Source organism: Euprymna scolopes, chromosome 19 (assembly GCF_053919585.1).
Source record: "Euprymna scolopes isolate OS-2025 chromosome 19, ASM5391958v1, whole genome shotgun sequence".
Taxonomy (NCBI): Eukaryota; Metazoa; Mollusca; class Cephalopoda; order Sepiida; family Sepiolidae; genus Euprymna; species Euprymna scolopes.
Window position 1 is genome coordinate 35,726,946 of NC_136500.1, and position 19,673 is coordinate 35,746,618.

Here is a 19,673-nt window from a genome sequence, read left to right on the forward strand (position 1 = left end):
TTGCGACTCGAAACCCAAAACCCCATGTTCATTGTCAATTCTTCTTTTTCAAATTTTTTTTTTTTTTTTAAATATTCTTTTCCTGTTAATAATTTAAAACTTATGTTTCTAAATAATAACAAAAATAAAATGAATACTAAGTTAGTTTATGAATGAGTGTTTACAGATTTTTTTTGTGTGTGCGATGATGCACAAAAATTCTCATGTTTATAAGCGCTTGTCAGTATTTCTAACGACTCTAGAATAAAAAGTCTTCATCCAATTCTTTTCAAATTTTAGGGCAAAAGAAATATTTTCGCTATTAAATAACGTTTGAACACAGTTTCTATCTTTACTTATCTTTGTACTACAAAGCGTCAACTTTGAGATATTCTAACTTTTGACTGGAAAGACGTACATGTTGTGTTCAAATTTTGTAGCAAAGACAATTCTTTTCTCTAATTAGCTAAAACAACTAGAAACGTCGTCGACAGGTATAACTTTCACCACTAATATTTATGTGAACACACCCCGACCGCTTATTTGCAAAAAGTGATCTACTGTCAGTGGGCGTGCTATGCTGGCATGTTTCATCGTTAACAATCGGATTAAAATAGCGATTTCTTCGAACATACAAATCACAACAAAAATATTAAAATACCATTTTAAAGTAAATTTTATTGTGAACCAGTTATATAAGTTATATTTTGATGGAGGTAGGAGAAATGTACTTATTACCGATTTAAAAGCTTTGAATGTAAAATTAAATAGCGCCTTGTCCAGCGCTGAATGTTATGGTGTCTGGTATAACTGCTATAACAATTTACAAAATTCAAATCACCTCCAGTACAAGCCCCCAGTTTTGCACAATTGCCTAGTTTGGTACAGTAATGACCATAACCGGGTAAAAAAATGGGTGAGGTGGGGAGTGTTATTAAACCTCAAGTATAATATGGTTTATCTATTAATATATATATATATATACTAGCAGGGGTGCCAGGCATTGTCTGATCGTAAAATACACTTAAGTATGATACAATTTATGCAGATTTTGTATTTATAATTATAGAGTCCATTATTTCATATTATATTGTACCCAATATATATATAGTCATGATTTCAAAAGTAAAAAAAAAAAAAAAATATATATATATATAAGTTGAGTGCCATCAGCTAGAATTGAAACCAAAACCAAAATTGATAATGAGGACTGTTAAAAAAAAAATTATGGTGATCATTAAAAAAAGAAAAAAGAAGGGAAGGACAGAAAAAAAGAAAAGGTAAAAAATAAAAAAATAGGAAGAGCTCTAGACAAAAGAGCAGATAAGAAATATAGAGATACATATAAAAAAAAAATATATATATATATATATATATATTATATATATATACACACACACACACACACACATACACAGGGTGACCCACAAAAAACAGAGGACATTCAATTGTTTTTCTGAGCATTTTACAGTCAACGGAGAAAAAAAAAAAAAGACCAAAGACCCTAGTGTTTTGATGTGATGTTCTGAATATAATAAACTAGTTATGATGAAAGTTTCATTTCATTTGGACAAAACACTAAGAAACGGGGCCTAATTAGAGTTGGGGCCCGTTTTTTTTGGCCACCCTGTATATATACTAGCATGGGTACCCAGCATTGACCGGGTTGACATCAAAATTCCGTTTTGAACATACCTACTATACTAAGGATATTAATCATTTTCATCGTGAGTAACGTTGATAACCCCCCACCCCCGCCACACACAACAGTTTCAAAAATAAAAGAACAGATAAAAACGGGTCGATGTAATCGCCCCAACAAAAGAAGTATGTGATACTCTCTCCACCAGGTGAGATTCCAACAATAGTAAAAATCATTTATGACCATCCAAAATGGCTACCCTTAAAAATATGCGAAGGGAATGCGGTATTATATTGGAGCACACTTACACATTTCCTTCACCCTATCTCCTCCCTCTTTGCCATCGATGGCCGTTCAACAGTCAACCGAAGTAAAAGATTCCAGCACTCTTGCATAATTTGACCTGAATTCTCGTGAATTCCCATCAAGCACCGGGCAAGACCGGCAATCATTGGAATCAGCCGAGCATTGTACAAATGTTGAAACGCTGACTTGACTTTTTATTTTATTTTTTTTTTATTCTGTTATGTTTTTGGTAATTTTTAAGGTGATGTTAAGGGGCGGGGGTGACTTTTTAATTTCTGATTAGTTCTTTATTTATTATTTATTTTTTTTTGTAATTCAATTTCTGGGAGTTTGATTAGCCAATGAAAAAGTGCTATCTAAATGGAAGCAGAACCACATTCGAATTGGAAGAAAGCGACTAAAAAAAAAAAAAAAAAAAAAAAAAGCTGATAAATATATTTTCAAACTCGCCAAACAGAAAAATGACAGGCAAGGAAATAAATCTATGCATGTTAGAAAAAGAAATGAAAACGCAGATGCAGACAATCTCATATTGCTGTCCAAAAAAAGAAAATGAGGTGCAACAATTGTAAACACAAATTTTTGCTTAAAAAAGATCATGTGTGTAAGAGATTCCAACAATAGTAAAAATCATTTATGGGTTTTGAAAATGGCAACCATAAAAAATGTTTCCTCTACCCCATCTCCCACTATCTTTGCCGTCAACGGTTGTCGACCGAAGTAAAAGATTTCTAAGGAAATATCCTCATCTCAAGAAAATTCTTCCACCGGCAATTAACAACCGAAAAAAAAAAAAAAAAAAATTGTACTTACACCTAACAATTATATGGTAAAAAATATTTTCTTGAAGAAAAAAGACAGACTAATATTTTGACAAAAAATAAAAAAAAAAAAAAAAATAAAAATAAAATAAATATATTACTTGCATTTGTATTTTTTTACGTTTTTATGAATTTTTTTTTTTTTATTAGTCTGCGTCTGTTACGACGCTTGACTGACACCGATGATTGCCGGTCTCGTCCGATCCATGCTTGACAGGAATTCACAAGAATTCGGGTCAAATTATGCAAGAGTACCAAGATTCCTAATGAAATATCCTTATCTCAAGAAAGTTCTTCCACCGGCAATGAACAGCAGTAAAAAATAAAATAAAATAAAAATATTAAGTCTTCTTGAAAACTAGAAGACCTAAATTTTTTCCTGTACTTTCATCTAACAATTTACGCTTTTCGTAAACATTTTTACGTATTTTTTTTTAATATATAATTTTTGTGACCCCCCCCCCCCAAAAGAATTGACTGAACAAAGTCTTGAAAAAAAAAAAAAAAAAAAAAAAAAAAGTTGTACTTACACCTAAGAATTTACAGTGAAAAAAAGTAAAACTTTCATCTTTTCTTGAAAGAAAAAAAAAAAAAAAAAAAAAAAAAAAAAAAAAAAAAAAAATAAAATAAATAAAAATATTTTCAGTCCTTTAAAGGTAGGTTTTTGTTATTTTTGATTATTTACATTTGTATTTTTTCCGGTTTGTTTGTTTTTAAAGTGTCTGTTAGAATGCTCAGTTTAAACTGATGATTGCCGGTCTCGCCCAATCCATGTTTGACAGGATGCAAGAGTATCGAACTTATTTTTTCACCCTAGAAACGTCTTGCGATGATTACCAAATTAATTTATTTGGAAAGAGTTTGTTTTTTTATCTTTCGAACTTAGGAATGCATATAAAAAAAAAAAACTCATCAAGGGAAATAACTACTCGTTTAATTAAAAAAAAAAAAATTTGATGTCTGAAGTAATAATCTTAAATAGAACACTTAAAACAGCCCTCTCGCTAGAAACTTAACCTAACATACAGCTATTTAGTACAATTGATTTTCCTTAATATAATAAACAAATGAGGTGACCTCTTAATTGTATATTTTTAAATAATCATACTATATATAGAAATAAATGAAATACTAAACTAACGGACCTTTTGTATATATTAATCAAATTGTGAACAAACAAACAGAAATATATATATATATATATATATATATATATGGAAAGCAACCATTTATTAAGTCGCTTGACGATTCTCGACAGAGGCAACCTTTCTAGGGCAATTGCTCTTGACATATCTAAGGCCTTTGATAGGATATGGCATAAAGGTTTACTTCATAAGATCTCTAGCTATGGTATTGCTGGAAATGTCTTCTCAATTATTAAATCATTTCTTTCTGATAGGTTCATAAGAGTAGTAGTTGAGGGGCAAAAATCAGAAGCTCACAGTATTAATGCCGGTGTCCCTCAGGGGTCCATCCTGGGCCCAACTCTTTTCCTGATCTACATTAATGATCTTCCAAATCACATCCTTACATCATTTGTAGACATCTATGCTGATGATACTACCATTTATGGTAGCACATCTAAGACAGTAAACGACCAAGTTCTCTCCAATTCTCTCTCCTCTGATCTTGAGCACGTAGTACAATGGGGTAAGGAGTGGCTGGTTACTTTTAATGCATCTAAAACCAAGCTTCTCTCTTTACATCATCAACATTCTGATCCACATCTGGCATCAATTGAAATGAATGATTCGTCTTCAGGAGGCCTCAAGTTTTGACAAGCTTCTTGGATTGACCATTACTCCTGATCTTAAATGGAACACGTACATCAAATCTGTTGCCAAGGCCGCTGGAAAAATGGTGGGATCTTTCTATCGATCCGGTAGATATCTCACTGCTGATGCTATTCTCTATCTATATAAGAGCCAGGTACGTCCAAGGATGGAATACTGTTGCCACATCTGGGCAGGAGCTGCTAGAAAGGACTTGGCCTGCCTTGATAGAGTTCAAAATAGACTTCGTAGCTTCGTAGGAGATGTCCTTTTCTCTTCCTTGCAACCTCTATCTCACAGAAGAGATGTTGCGAGTTTGTCTCTGATGTATCTTTATTTTCATGGAAAATGTTCGACTGAGCTTCAATCTATGGTCCCTCCTCGCCAAACTTTCACAAGAAACACTCGTCTAGCTGTAAACACTATCAATAATTCCCCCCACTCTTTATCTGTGCCTAAACCTAAACGTAGATTCCATGAACAAAGCTTCTTTCTTAGAACTGCACGCCTGTGGAATTGTCTTCCGTTTTCCTGCTTTCCGGCTGACTACAATATGGTTGTGTTCAAGTCTAACATAAATAAGTTCTTGATGAGCCGTTTCATATAATTTACCAAATTTTCATTACTAATGATTACTATATTGTCCAATTTCTACTGTACACTCTTTAACCCTTATCCTTGAGTGGCCTCTTGGCCTTGATAATGTGGTGATGCCTATGAAAAAAAACAAAAAACAAAAAAAAAAACTTCTGGTTTTAATCGACCATTTATCCGAAACTTTAGCATGTCCAATGTCATAATTATGTAAATTTGTTTATATTGATAAAATATATCTTGCTCTTCTTTTATTGAGCACTCTTCATAACCTTGTTAAATTCATTAGTTAATCCTCTTCAATGCCTTTAACCTGGTATGTATATATCTATAAAAGTGACTGTGTCTGTGTGTGTGTGTGTGTATACATTTCTCAACGCAATAACTGTCAATTTTCAGTCTACAGACTCTAAATTTGATATACAGGGTACAGAGATTTGGAAAAATCTTTGTAATCCGTTTTTGGCTAGAAATTTGGCTGTTAAGGGGCCAAAATTCAACAATTTGACCTTTGAGAACTCTACCAAACTCCTCCACCAATTTTGGGTCTAAACACTTGAAATTTTAGATATAGGTTCCTTGGACATGGATCTAACTTAATAACTTGATTTGAGCCCAAACCAATAAATGTTAAGGGGTCAAATTTTAAAAAATTGACTGCTGTGGTCTCTACCAAATTACTCAGACAATTTCTGGTCTAAACATTCAAAATTTTACATAAAGGGTATTCAGAGATAGGGCAAGCCTTTTAATCGGTTTGAGTCGAAAATTTGAGCTACCAATATATAAATGTATGTATGTATGTATGTATGCCTATAACTTTCGACAGAGGCGACGGATTTTCACAAGATCAGTATCATTTTTAAGCTCGACCTTTCAGACGACAAATACAGAAAAATTGGCTTAAAACAATTTCTTCACTAGGCACTTTTTTACAGGGAGGGGTCGCTTTTTTTACCGATATTTTCGAAAGTTACCCCCCCCTTTTTGATTGTCTTGCCTTAACTTAAACCTACGTCACTTCCAGTTTGGCGGTGGTCGTAACAGCAAAGACGTCACATTTTTTTCCCCCCCATTCTTTTTCTCCTTCGCAGTACGGGCTCGAGCCTGCCTTCCTACTACCACTGTGTTTTTTTTTTTTTTTAAATCTTTTTTTACTCAACACACACCTCCAAACACCCGGGCAAAATGTTTTTAGTGAACAAGATTCAAGCAAGGACACACAGTCCACAGAGTTATATAATTATATAGATATATACAAGGGACATCCCAAAAATGCCTCCTATTTTTTATTTTTTTTATTTTGCCCAAATGAGATTACAAATTGCGTTGTTATGATGACAGAACTTATGCATTCATGACCTGAAAGTTACATCTCTATTGTAGATATTGACCGTGTGAGACTCTAAGAAAGCAACTCCTGCTATGGATATGCGTCAGAAAAAATTGAACTGATTAACATTCACTGGCACCTGTTGAAGCTGATGCAGTTGATGTCAGCATAGTTAGGAGATGGGTTTGTCGATTTCAGAGTGGTGACGGATGTGAGTGAAAGTGTAGCTCTGGACTTTTACAACTGAGGCATTGATAAAGGCTGACAAAAGTGCATTGAGAAAGGTGGGGAGTACGTAGAAAAATAAATTCTGGATCACAAAAGGTAGCCATTTTAATGGTACCACTCCAGTCTTTGTAGCTCATCAATGTTTTAATTTTTGAAATAAAAAAATAGGAGGCCTTACTTTTGAAACAACCTTTGTATTATCATACATCATTTATTATGTTTACTTGTTAAAAAGGTTTCATGCCTTGTGGATTAACATGGATTTTACCAAACATTGAATGACTTGTGAGATAGAATTTTTTTTTGTTTGAACAAGACAACTAAGTCAATGGTTTTTATTTTAATGTTCCATATCTTTAACAATTTCATTGAAGGTGGAATGAAAACTCTTTCCTGATAGACTTTCATCACACCTTCAATTTTTTTTTTTTTTCTGAGCAGAAGGGTTAATTATGAACACTGATAAAATGCCTAGTTGACACTTGTAAGCAAATAATAATTTAAATTGGTACGAATCTGATTTTGTGCAGCATGTTAAGTCTGGTCATGGGCAAAAGAAAAAAAAAAAGTAAACAATGGCTGGTTTATCTCATTATATACTGGTGATTATTGTGAAATAATGATATTTCTCGTTACTTCATATGCAAATGAGATGCTGCTGGCTTGAATAAAAAATGTTTTTCAGAGAAAGGATGAATTTGAAATCGTGAGCTTGGACAGCAGTGTGATGACATTAATCACTAAAATTGTTAGATGAAAAAAATACAGAATAATTTTATTTTTGCAAGTACAGAATAGTTAATTTATCATTTAACAAGACTTGGAGAAATAGAATAGACAAAACTGGAACTAACCTGTTGTAATACATCTTTGATTTCTTGGTCAGTCTTCTTCCCAGACAGCTGATCAAACAACAGTTCAGCTGGAATTCTTTGTGCTACAAAGTTGGAGAGTTTATTGCTGTCATGGCCATCAAAAACACCATATAAAGAGCAGCCATCTTCCAAGCTAAAAACAATGTGAAAAATAAGTTGGATAAAATCAAAAAACATTTAACAGAATCTAATTCATGTTAGTTTTTTTTTTTTTCACTGTTTATTCACTTCAAACAAGGCACGGTTTCACAAAGTCGTAAGGGACTATTATTTGGGACCAAATTTACAGGGATACTATGTAGGGAGTTAAGGAGTGAGATGTTGACTCACATTACATTTGAACTTCTGCATGTCAGTACAATTAGGGAAGCAGAGGCCAAGAAGGAATTCCAAAGTCTAGCAGTTCAAGGAAAGAAGCTATTTGAGTAGAAAGTTTTATGGCATCCAGATAGGGTGGGATTTTGCTGCTTGTCGGGTTAATAGGAAGTATTTACATCGAGGGGGTACAAGTGCTTTGAGTTCGTCCAAGCACTTAGCATTAGAGTACTTGTAAAACAGGCACAGTGATGTCATATTTCGGCAATGGGGCAGAGGTCGGAGTTTGGCTGACTTAATTTGTACATGTTTTGCATTTTATTCATTTTGAAGCTTTAAATTTATTTTTATTTTACAAATGTATCCTAAAAAAGAAAAAAAAAAGGGCCTGCAAAGCCATGTTGTCAAGAGGTAATCAGATGGGAAAGATTAACAGAGGGTATTAATCTACAATAATACCAAAGAAATATTGCAAAATATTCATTTTTAAATGGTCCTAGATTTAGATTTCAGTTTTTTGTACATAAAATGCATTACAATTCAGCTTTGATTTATCTAACTTCTTTTCTTTTAATGGATACATGGCATTTTTAAGGAATTGCAGAATATTTATGTGCATTTACTGCAGATTATTTGGAAACCATTAATTTCTGAAGATTTTCAGTAGCATATTCTGATTCCTTGCACAAAAATACACTTCATTGCTTAATCTTGTGTTTTAACAAAGATATAACATTTTTACTGAAAAAGTAGTGTGAAAAATGTGACAAAACGCATATGGTCTTAAGGGAGGGAAAAATAGTCATAACTTCCTTAATTTTAATTGGATTTAAAAAATTAAAAAAGATTCTTTCTTAGCTCATCAAGCTCTTTCTATATATACCAATATTGAAACATTTTAAGCCATTTCCATTTTTTCATGTATATTGCTACTTAATATATTTTATATCGATGTTAAGTTGATACTTAATATATAAAGTTTATATCTATATTTATATCAATTAAGTAGATACTTATTATCTATAGTTTATACTTATATTATTACATTTATATTGAATAGATACTTATTAATCATAGTTTATATCTATATTTAAAACTATAGATATTAAGTAGATATTCCTTATTTCTTTCCCTTTTGTGGGCTAAAGAATGCATTGTTTTTTGCGTGAAAACTAAATCTAAAATCCTAGTATCATTTTCAATCATACCCTGTTTTCTATTCTTATTCTACTAATGTATTTATTACCCATATTTTATTCCTCTTAATAAATTAATGGTTACACCCCATGCTTTATACTTATCCTCCTCTTTTCCACTTATAAGAAAGAGGAATCATATTCTTCAATTCTATTTTAATTCTTTTGAGGAGTGTAACTTTTCAGTAGGTATATATATCCTTAGTATTAACTCAATTAATCCTAACTAATCAGGAGGAGGGGTGCAGGTTTAAAACACGGGTGTGGGGACTACTCCTCTTGGTGGTGATGAACTCAGATCGCCTCAGATCATCCGTTTAGAAGGAAAACTGATGTTAAACCTGTGCTACTGACCTCATACGTTTTGGCACTAAACAAAAGGGAGGAGGTCTCCTTAGTTTTGGTTGACAACTGCTCTAGAACTGGTGACTCAAATTGGTTTGCAAACCTAAATTGCTTAAGTAGTAGATAGGCTCTATCTATCACGTGGCTTTCATACTCCCACTTTGCTTATTAGTCAGGTGCAGAGGTGCAATGACTCAGCAGAGACACTCAGTGCTTGACCTTGTCCCCCCCCCCTTCCTGCTTCATTCCCTTCCCCTAAAACCAGGCATCTTGTGGGGTGCTAAATTGCCACATGTCTATGCAATTAGACCAGGTCACTCTAGTCAGATAGGTTTGAAGATACTGGCTTGTCAGTTTGTCTGGTTGCTGTATTCTAACTGTCATAGAAATTTCCAGGTTGGTATCTGGGCGTGCGTTTAATTCACTGTGGAAGATGCACTCCAAAAATCAAAACAGAAAGCAATGGAAAACTATCCTCTTTATTTGTCTTCCCGACATTACCATGACTCAACAATTTGGAGAGCCGTGGTCGCTGATGCTGTTAAACAGCAGGGTCACTGAAGAGGATTTTATTTATTCATATTTGTGTCTTACAACCGACAAACCATTTCACAGATATGATACACACATAAAAATAGGAAGTAAAAACACATACTGGCAAGCCGGCACCCAAGATAAAAAGAACCCTTCAACCTGTTTATACACAAGGCGAAAAGAGCCAAACAATGGTGTAAACCGTCTAGTCTCTGGAGATGATAGTTTAATGACAGCAGAGGCTATCAGGCCATGACACCAGAGGTCCTGGTGCCGTATCGCCATCATATTTGGCAACAAGAAATAAGAGGCTTAAAAGCCAGACAAGAAACTGTTGCTCAAAAGGTGTTACTTGCTTTGCAACCACTACTCAAAGTTTGAAAAGTGGAGCAAAACAAAATAGCTGAGGAACTTCCAGAACCCAAACCTCATAATGACATCAACAGTCCATCACAAAACTGACTAAATATTTTAGAGAAGACGGTCTCACAAAATGAGACAGAAACACCAAACAAACATATTTCAGAAATATCCCAGAAAAGTCACAAGAAATGCATCAAGATCTTCTATAACAGAAAACTAGAAGAATGGACCAACCAACAATATGTCAAATATTTTCTGGAAGAAATATCTGAAGAATATATAGTAAAGAAAGTTCTGTAGATTGGTTCAAAAGAGGATTGCTCCACTATGTTCAGAGTTGATAAAAATGGCTGCCAAGATTTAGGCTTTGTAACCAATGGTTTTAAGCTGAACACATAGAAGTAGAGAGTTTGAGTCAGATTGACATCCAGTTGTAATGTTCTGCTAGACGATGACTATAAAATGCAACACAATGGAGTGTGTAAGTATCTATATTGGCCATCTGTAAAAACTTGAATATCTAGTGTAGTAGCAAGTCCTGGGAAAGAAGTCATATACTATCCACATATATAGAAAGCAGAGCTGTTAAACTTGAAATAGTAATATAAAGCAAGAGGGAGAAAGTAATAACTTTGATTAAAGTAAGCATCCTTAATGATGCTAGCTTAAATAGAGTTGAAAGAGAGAAGATAACAAAATACCAAGGTCTTGTGTGACATGCAAAAACATTGGAATTTTAGGAAGATCTCCATTATTCCAGTAATCATAGAAGAAACCAAGCTCATAAAAGATTTTCAAAAAGTATAACTGATGAATCAAGTGCACGAGAGATACAATTGCGCTTATAGGGACAGTAACTATGCTAAAAAATATCTCTTGGTTGGAGTTTCTGAAATAGCAGAGGTGAGTGTCTAGCATCTAAGATGCACCATCCTCAGCAAAAACAAAAAAATTTGAAATTATATATATATATATTACTTGCAGGGAGACTCAACGTTGCCTGGGATTGAATGAAGATCAATATTTCCAATAATTTTACTATTATCGAAATTGATGAAATCATCGATTTGATTGCCTGTTCAAGTTGAGGACCCACTACGATGCACCGAAGGAAGCTTCACATACCTTCTCACAGTGACTTAGTCCATAATACATTGTAGTCTACATTGCACTGTAGAGAACCAACCATTGATTTTTATAAAATGGCCTGAATTAAAGTTTAAAAGTCAAGTATCATGATTTAATTGTGCGCTAACCAGAAATTTTCACTTCGAATGCGCCCCTGTCTTATCAAAGAATTTACTGTTGATTTTAAATGGTGAACCCTGTTTGCTTGTGTGGTGATAAAACTTCTCAAATGCACTTGTGATGTTTTGGTCGAAACCAGACTGTTCCTTCTTAAATTGGATTTTTCTTTTATAAACCTATCTAAGAATACTCCTAGGCACAATGTAAATTTGTCTGAAAATTTAAAATCTGGTTTTCTTTTTAGAGACAGTGAATTTTAAATAGACAACTCCATTTTCTTTAATTGCAGATTTGGCAACTATCAGTTATTTTGAATTCAGTTTGTTTGGCAATTCATCATGAAGAGACACCTGAGCAGCGTTTACAAATTGTGCAAATTTGAATTTAATGAATGAGTAATTTTTAACTGGCCACCTAGCTCATGCAATTTAACCACATTAGATTATTTTCTTTGGGGACATGTAAAGTCTCATGTCTCTGCTGATAAACCAGACACAATAGACCACTAGGAAGACAAAATTCGACGTATTATTGCTGAAGTCCTTTCTACTTATCCTTCAGCTAACATTCACTATGTGAGGACTTCAATGTTCACAACGTCGAATGGTTGACCCACTCAAACAAGACCGATGATGAGGGGAGGTTCTGTCATGATTTCTCCATTGCCTATGACCTCACTCAGATTGTTCAGGAACCTACCCGTGTGCCCGATAATGACGACCAGTATGCGAGCCTACTAGACCTTTTTCTCACTACTTGCCCTGAACTATGTTCAGTTTCTGTTCTGTCGCCTCTTGGATCTTCCGACCACGCTGTTGTATCAATTAAGATAAAAATTAAATGTAATAAGTCCCCAGACGTACCTCTTCATCGTACAGTATATCGATACACTAAGGCTGACTGGGATAGCTTCCGTACATTTATATCTGATCTACCTCTGCATTCCATGTTTAAAAAGGATGTGTCCTCTATAGTATTAGACCTGACTGAATGGTTAATTGTAGGTATTGACCATTTCATACCCTCGAAAAAGTTTCAGCAAAAACCTAACAGCCAGCCATGGTTCTCTCCAGAATGTGCTGCTGCCATTGCGCACAGAAATCACTTTTTCCACTGCTTCAAACGTAATAGATGTATGGAAACTAAAGCCGTTTTCAGGACTGCCAGCAACCATTGTAAGAAAGTAATAAGGAACGCAAGAGAGTTGTATGCTCAATCTGTTAAGTCCAAAGTAGCTGAGCAGCAGCTTGGTTCCCACCAGTTTTGGCAGATAGCAAACAGAATCCTGAACAGAAGCGTGTGCTCCATCCCAACTATTATCAATGGACCTGAGGTAATCTCGTCAGCATCAGACAAAGCCAAACTCTTTGTCAAGAACTTTGCAGCTAATTCTACCCTTTGCGACCAAGACCGCCAACCCCCAATATTTCCTCCTGTATCAGAAAACACGCTATGTGATATACGTATATCTGTACGTGATGTTGCGAAGCTAATCAAAAACCTTGATTCGAGTAAAGCAACTGGCCCTGATGGTATTCCAATTATAGTACTCAAAAAACTTCAACCTGAACTAGCGCCCATACTTACAAAACTGTTTAAACGTTGTCTTAAGGAGAATAGTTTCCCATCTCCCTGGAAAATCTCATCAGTATGCCCTGTATTTAAGAATTCAGGTGATCGCTCATCCCCCTCTCAGTACAGGCCAATAAGTCTCCTGTGCATCATGAGTAAGTTGATAGAATCTGTGTTAAATACAGAAGTAATCAACCATCTCAACAAAAATAACCTTCTTAGTGACACTCAATATGGTTTCCGTTCTGCTAGATCTACAGCAGATGTCCTTACAGTTATATCGCATAGGATTAGCAAATCTCTCGACGGTGGCAATCTTTCTAGGGCAATTGCTCTTGACATATCTAAAGCCTTTGATAGGGTATGGCATAAAGGTTTACTTCATAAGATCGCTAGCTATGGTATAGCTGGAAATGTCTTCTCAATTATTAAATCATTTCTTTCTGATAGGTTCATAAGAGTAGTAGTTGAGGGGCAAAAATCAGAAGCTCACAGTATTAATGCCGGTGTCCCTCAGGGATCCATCCTGGGCCCAACTCTTTTCCTGATCTACATTAATGATCTTCCAAATCACATCCTTACATCATTTGTAGACATTTATGCTGACGACACTACCATTTATGGTACCACATCTAAGACAGTAAACGACCAAGTTCTCTCCAATTCTCTCTCCTCTGATCTTGAGCACGTAGTACAATGGGGAAAGGAGTGGCTGGTTACTTTTAATGCATCTAAAACCAAGCTTCTCTCTTTACATCAACATTCTAATCCACATTTGTCATCAATTGAAATGAATGACTCTCGTCTTCAGGAGGCCTCAAGTTTTGACAAGCTTCTGGGCTTGACCATTACTCCTGATCTTAAATGGAACACGTATATCAAATCTGTTGCCAAGGCCACTGGAAAAATGGTGGGATCTTTCTATCGATCCGGTAGATATCTCACTGCTGATGCTATTCTCTATCTATATAAGAGCCAGGTACGTCCAAGGATGGAATACTGTTGCCACATCTGGGCAGGAGCTGCTAGAAAGGACTTGTCCTGCCTTGATAGAGTTCAAAATAGACTTTGTAGCCTCGTAGGAGATGCCCTTTTCTCCTCCTTGCAACCTCTATCTCACAGAAGAGATGTTGCGAGTTTGTCTCTGATGTATCGTTATTTTCATGGAAAGTGTTCGACTGAGCTTCAATCTATGGTCCCCCCTCGCCAAACTTTCACAAGAAACACTCGTCTAGCTGTAAACACTATCAATAATTCCCCCCACTCTTTATCTGTGCCTAAACCTAAACGTAGATTCCATGAACAAAGCTTCTTTCTTAGAACTGCACGCCTGTGGAATTGTCTTCCGTTTTCCTGCTTTCCGGCTGACTACAATATGGTTGTGTTCAAGTCTAAAGTAAATAAGTTCTTGATGAGCCGTTCCATATAAGTTATCAAATTTACCAAATTTTCATTACTAATGATTACTATATTGACCAATTTCTACTGTACACTCTTTAACCCTTATCCTTGAGTGGCCTCTGGGCCTTGATAATGTGGTGATGCCTTTGTAAAAAAAAAGAAATGCGTAGAGTTTGTGAAAACTGGGCCCTTAGATTACATTATATATACTTGAGCTGTGGGGACTATATGCCCAAAATTTTATTTAAATCTTAAATGCCAAAAATTAATCTTTGGAATAAATCACATATTTGTATAATAAAAATATTTTTCTGTGATTTATTTTAATTTAAAGTTCACCGCCTCTTAAAAAAAAAACAAAAAATAAAATAAAAAACCCTTACACATGGAGATTTTGAATTACCTACTAGAAAATCCTTAAATGTCTTCAGTCTCTCTGTAAAAGGGTTTGTCAAGTCAACACGACATTAAAATACTTACCCTACAAGTAAACTCTAACCAAATATTCAAAATAACATAGTATTCAAAGACCAAATGAAATCCTTTCATGACGACTATGCAAGTAATGATGCACCTTCTAGTAATGTAAGCTCAAGTAACAACAGCTTAATACTCAATCAGACCAGATGAAATCTTGGTTTGGAATCTAAGAAGACCACAAGAAAGATATACTATAATGTAGATCAATTGTGAAAGGAAAATTAATGTTTTTATTTTTTACTTCTTTTACGTTGAGAGGTAAAGAAGAACTATAACAGAACACTCGGATATCTACGTATCTCATAGAGAGATCAACGAAAGGGCCACCTTGATTTGAGAATTTACAAAGTCAAATGAAAACAAAGAAAAAAAAAAATCTCTACACTAGCAGAGCACATAGCATTGCCTGGTCATAAAATATGCTTGAATATATTTTAATTTATGCAGATTTTGTATTTATTATTATAGAGCCAATTCTCTACAGATTATTATATTGTACCCAATATATAGTTGTGATTTCAAAAGTTATAAAAAAAACAAAAAAACACTATCATCAGACAGATAAGAAATCGTTAAAAACGAACTAACTTTAATGTATAAACGTATATTTGCGCATGCATACAAGAGCACTTTAAGGTGAATTATGCCTGCCAAGTTTGAATTTTTTTTCAATTTTGATCCCCATAGCAGCTATTTTTAATAGAAATTAAAGTCCACAAAAATGCGATCATTTGATCCCATCTCACACCAATCTGTGACCATGAAACTCTAAGGAAATGCACTTAAAAAAAATGGAGACAGAAAGACATAGTGAGTTTTATAAATTAGATTTGTCCTTTCTTTAATTGTTTGAATGAGAGATGACAGTATATTAATTTACCTGAAACAAAAATGGCTATCTTCCGATTCACGTACAATTGAATGACCATCAATGTATGTCGTTTGTGGAGATGTTCCCACACTGGTCTGCTGACACACAGGCAGATCGTCAATCCAACGATGATCACCCTTGAAAGAAAAAGTTAAATATTAATACAGTTTAATTCTGAAAATTTTAACATGTCATTTAAATAAAATCATAAAAAGGTGACAAATGAAGAAAAAACAGTGTGGCTTTAATGCACGAATACCTGTGGTACTTATACAAACCAGTCCCCATGGCTGACAATATAAGTTTTGTTATTTTTTCATATATATCTTAAAATTTTTTTTACACTGTTTTGTTAATTGATTTTTCTAATGAGAAATGCAATAGGAAAAGTACAAAATAAAAATCCTGTTTAAAATTAAACTAAAAATAAATTTTATGGCAATTCAGAAGTATAGGCGCCTGTGCATCTGTACCAGTGTCTGGTGAAAGCTTAGCCTCAATGTGAAAATGTTCCAATTTCCAAACTGGACTTCCTGTTTTAGTTAAAAAAAAAAAAAAAAAAAAAAAAAAATCTGAAGTATATAAGTAAATAAGCAAAAACATATTCGAAAGTTTCACATATTTTCTTTCATGACAATTTTCTCATTTATAATAACAACCTAATAATTTATTTAAAACTAAAACAGGAAATATGGTTTAGTAATCGGAACATTTTTACATCGAGGCTAGATTTTCATCAGTACGATTGCACTTAGAGTCACCTATGTTTCTGAATTGGCAAATTTTTATTTTTACTTTAAAAAAGTAGATTTAAATAGGCGTTGATCAAACTTTTAAATAAAGATTAGTTTAACTCTTGTCAAGAATTGACTTAGAAAAGCTAACATAAGTTTTGAAAGTTATCGTATTTTATTAGAAAAGAATTATAAAGGCAATTTATGGTAGACATTTACAAATACCATAGGCATAAAAAAGGTAGGTAAAAAGAAAGAGCTGGGAAAATGGTGGGATCCTTCTACCGCTCCAGAAGATATCTCACTACTGATGCAATTCTCTATCTGCATAAAAGCCAAGTACATCCAAGGATGGAGTACTGCTGCCACATCTGGGCAGGAGCTGCCAAAAGCAGCCTATCCTGCCTTGATAGAGTACAAAATAGACTTCGTGGCTTAGTGGGGGATGCTTTTTTCTCTTCCCTGCAACCTCTCTCCCACAGAAGAGATGTTGCGAGCCTGTCTTTTTTTATTGTTATTTCCATGGCAAGTGCTTGTCTGAGCTCCAATCTCTTGTCCCCCCCCTCATCAATCTTTAAAAAAAAAAAAAACACCTGTCTAGCTGAAACTACTGTCATTAATTTTCCCCACTCTTTATCTGTGCTTAAATCCAAACATAGATTCCATGAGTAGAGCTTCTTTCTTAGAAGTGCATGACTGTGAAACTCCCTTCCGTTTGCCTGTTTCCCACCTGACTACAACTTGGACGTCTTCAAGTTCAACATAAACAAATTCCTGACAAACCGATCTCTTAAGTAAGACACCCTATCAAATATCCAATACTAATGATTACTAGGATACTATCTCATTGATTACTGTACTTTATCCCCGAGTGGCTTCCGGGCCTTGATAAGTGGTGACCTCCATGTAAAAAAAGAAAAAAAATGTGTATTTCAAGAAGAGAGCACCTAAGTTCCTCTGTGCATATTATAATCATTCTCCCTGCATTTCTAAGAATAGATTTGTATTATCCGTAGTTCCATTAGAAAGGATATCACTGGACATTTCTGGAAAAAAAAAAAAAAAAAAAACAAAAAAAACATCAGAATATGATATTTCTCTTTCTCTCTGAGATTTAGTGACTTATATTAGCCAAAACCTTCTCTTGTGTCAATGGTAAGAGTCTGTGCTAAAAAAAAAAAAAAAAAAAAAAAAAATGAAAACCCTGCTAACGGTATATCTAAACACTTTTGTTGATTAAACTTAAAGGTTTGCTTAAACCATCGCAAAGAATGAAATCTTGACACTGCAAAAGCAGTTGGACCTGATCTCATCCCGGCTGTGTGATTAAAAAATGTGCCGCCGAAGTAGCGCCAGTTCTCTCCAAACTTTACAACAAATGCCTTAATGAACTTATAAAGGCTAAAATTGGTTTTGAAAGTTATCTCCTAACAAAAGTAATTATAAAGGTGATGTATCATAAACATACACATATACCACACACATAAAATGGTAGGTAAAAAAGAGATAGAAAAATGTAAAAACCTGGTCAAATATAGGTTAGTTTAAAAGTCAATCTCAAAGCTTTCCAACACAGTGTGTAAAACAGATATGAAACTGAATATGACAAGGAGCTGTTACTTAATTTTCTAAAGTAATGTGATAACCCAGAAAGATTTCTGGTTCTCCTGTCCGAAATAGGTCTGAAAATAACCTGCTTGAAAACGAAATGCATGAAAACCAATAGAACACTAAAACTAAGGATTGATAAAGAAACTAACGGTCATTTTTTTTTTTCTTCGCCATTTTTCATTTTTTTTTTCCTTCTTAGTTGGAAAGGGTTAACGTTATTCGCAACAGTCAGCATTCACCGTTCAGATATATTTCCCTGGCTTCAGGAAGTTTTTTTTCTACCTGTTATTTGTTCTTTCTGCTTTAAGCCGCTAACTATGGCTAATAATAAAGACTTATTTTCTCAAAGCGAAGTGAAGAAATTTTGTATCACCTACACATTAGACTGGTTGATTGAAAATATTACTGGACTGGCCTCTCACGATGTTAATAAATGGTTAACTGAGTTAGACAATGAGCTCCAATCTCTGGTCCCCCCTCGCCAATCTTTCACGAAAAACACCAGTCTAGCTGAAACCACTGTCAATAATTTTCCCCACTCTTTATCTGTGCCTAAATCAAAACATAGATTCCATGAACAAAGCTTCTTTCTTAGAACTGCACGCCTGTGGAACTCTCTTCCGTTTGCCCGTTTCCTACATGACTACAACTTGGATGTCTTCAAGTCCAACATAAACAAATTCCTTATGAACCGCCCCCTTAAGTAAGACACTTTATCAAAACTCCAATACTAACGATTACTACGATACTATCCCATTGATTACTGTACACGCAATAACCCTTATCCCCGAGTGGCTTCTGGGCCTTGATAAGTGGTGACCTCCATGTAAAAAAGACAACCTATTTAACCAGTTGATTCTAAAATCCTCCACTGAAGAAAGATTAAAAATATACCAAGATTCAACGCAGTTTACTTCTGACATGAGATTAAAATTACTCGGCATGAAGCCTAGTCCAGAAGAATCAGATTAAAACAACCTACTGCTATTCAACTGATGAGAATGAAATTGGGCTGTCCTAAATTTTAGTGTGTTCCCCTAATCGGATAAATTCGAATTTTGTAGCTTCCTCAGAAAGTTTGAGTTCTGTTCGACCAACATGTGGAAAGCAAACAAGCTGCTTTTATTTATATCTACATTAATGGGCAAGGCGTTCGACCTTGTTTCCAAGATAGACATAATTCCTGATAATTACAACCAGGCATTGACGTGTTTAAAGGAGAGATTTCTAAATTATTCTTTAATTAAAAATAGAATTTTTGAGGAAATTATTACTCAGCCAGAACGTATTACACTGTTAGAAAACCTCCGGGTCCTCCTCGAATGTGTCAAACTGAACTCTTGCAAAACAGATAAGTCATTTGGTACAGACTTCCTTTTGGATAATTCGATGTCTGGAGCCGTGATAACTCATCTTGTTTGTAAAATTCCCAAACAGTGTACGTAGATAAATA

General features: G+C 34.5%; 1 protein-coding gene across 4 annotated transcripts in view; it reads right to left on the reverse strand.

Moving 5' to 3' along the window:
- Positions 1-19,673, reverse strand: part of LOC145303520 (TGF-beta-activated kinase 1 and MAP3K7-binding protein 1-like) — an 85,550-nt gene that overhangs the window by 50,147 nt on the left and 15,730 nt on the right. For all 4 annotated transcript variants that reach the window (XM_080144965.1, XM_080144966.1, XM_080144964.1 and 1 more), the window contains exons 2-3: positions 15,885-16,012; positions 7,530-7,683 (exon numbers count right to left, since the gene is read on the reverse strand). In XM_080144965.1, the coding sequence (XP_080001091.1) occupies positions 7,530-7,683; positions 15,885-16,012 (282 nt within the window). The remainder of the gene's footprint in view (positions 1-7,529; positions 7,684-15,884; positions 16,013-19,673) is intronic.